This window comes from Pelophylax lessonae, assembly GCF_965119305.1.
Source record: "Pelophylax lessonae genome assembly, chromosome: 2".
Classification (NCBI taxonomy): Eukaryota; Metazoa; Chordata; class Amphibia; order Anura; family Ranidae; genus Pelophylax; species Pelophylax lessonae.
This window is the reverse complement of record NC_138769.1, coordinates 750,462,471-750,464,138: the sequence shown is the minus strand read 5'-3', so window position 1 is coordinate 750,464,138 and position 1,668 is coordinate 750,462,471. Positions and strand designations below refer to the sequence as shown.

General features: G+C 42.4%; 1 protein-coding gene across 1 annotated transcript; it reads right to left on the bottom strand.

The window, feature by feature from the left end:
* Positions 1-491: 491 nt before the first annotated feature.
* Positions 492-1,463, bottom strand: LOC309548394 (olfactory receptor 52Z1P-like; the record flags this gene model as incomplete). The annotated part of the gene is made up of 1 exon (XM_082248333.1): positions 492-1,463. One exon carries the CDS (start codon positions 1,461-1,463, stop codon positions 492-494), a length of 972 nt encoding a protein of 323 aa, XP_082104459.1.
* Positions 1,464-1,668: the final 205 nt, after the last annotated feature.

Here is a 1,668-nt window from a genome sequence, read left to right as displayed (position 1 = left end):
TTGGATTATTTATGCAGTTTATGCACTTTATTTATTTGCACTTTATGAAAGGAGGGTAACACCATCCCTGCGCTACTGAAATTCTAAGAAAAATAATCTGTTTTTTTTTTCTGGTTCTGGACATGCTACAGAGCTGAAACTTCACAGGTACACTTTTTAGACCCCCCAGACACTAAATCCAAAGAAATCTCATTTTTTTTTTTCAATAATTTTTTTCAATAATTGGCTCTCTATCAAAAACGACAATTTTTAAGAACTCTTTTTTTTGTGTGATTAATAGTCCCTGGGGCATGACCCAGAACCCTAGGCACTTTTTAGGAGCATTTATTAGGTTTTAGGGCTTCAAAATGGTGCTTTTTGATTCCCAAAGTTCGGATCCCATTGATTTCAATGGGGTTCTGGAATCCGAACCGAACTTTCGGGAAATTCGGGTGTTCTGGTCGAACCGAACTTTTCAAAAGTTCAATCATCCCTATTTGTCACGAGCGTTCTTAGAGGAAGGTCCCCACTCTTCCTGGTCTATTATTGGCCATTCTAGTAAATATGACAAATGTCTTCTCCCGTATTTCTCTCGTTCTTACTCCATAGATGATTGGGTTCATCATTGGTGGAATGAGGACATAGAGGTTAGCAAAAATAATGTGGAACTGCAGAGAAATGTGTTTGTGGCCGACTCTGTGAGCTATAAAAGAAAAAAACGCCGGAATGTAGAAGAGAATGATCACACAGATGTGAGACACGCATGTATTGAAGGCCTTCAACCGAGCCTCGGAGGATGGGAGCCTCAGAACTGCTGAGATTATTATACCATAGGACACTATAATAAGGATCATGTCCACACCGGATGAAGAAGCGGCAATGACCAGCCCGTACACCACATTGACGAGTATGTCGGCAGAAGCCAGCTTGGCCACCGACATGTGCTCACAATAGGTGTGCTCTATCACGTTGCTTTGCTGGAAAGGTAATCTCTTGAGTAGAAGGACAAATGGTACCACCATGCAGAAACTCCTGAAGACAGCTAACATGGCTGCCTTGACTATGAAGGAGTTGGTGAGGGTAATAGTATATGTTAAAGGGTGACATATGGCGCAGAAGCGGTCATAGGCCATGAAGAGCAAAATGGCCGACTCTATGACAAAAGTGAAATGGATGAAGAACACCTCAGTTAGGCATCCATTGAAGGAGATCTCATGAGAATTAAACCAGAATATACTGAGGGTCTTCGGGACAGTAGAAGAGCTCAAGAGGACATCACTGAATGCCAACATCATCAGGAAGATATACATTGGCTGGTGAAGAATCTCGTTGGCTGAGATGAGTAGTATTAACATAGAGTTTCCCAGAAGTGACAAAACATACATCATGGAGAATGGGATGGAGATCAGGAGATGCAAGTCCTCCAGACCAGGAATTCCTATCAGGAGGAAATAATCCGGGTGGAAGTTGGTGGAATTCCACATTTCCTGGGTAATCCGATTGCCTGCATTGAAAAGAAGCCAAGAATGAGCATCCTTGGTGATGGTAAAAGTCCACCAATAACTTACATTTAGGAGAAATTATTGGAAGGCTTAACTCAGTGGTCTCCAAACTACGGCCAGGGGGGCCATATGTGGCCCTTTGCTTGCTTTTATCTGGCCCTTGGGGCACTATTTCATTCATTAATAC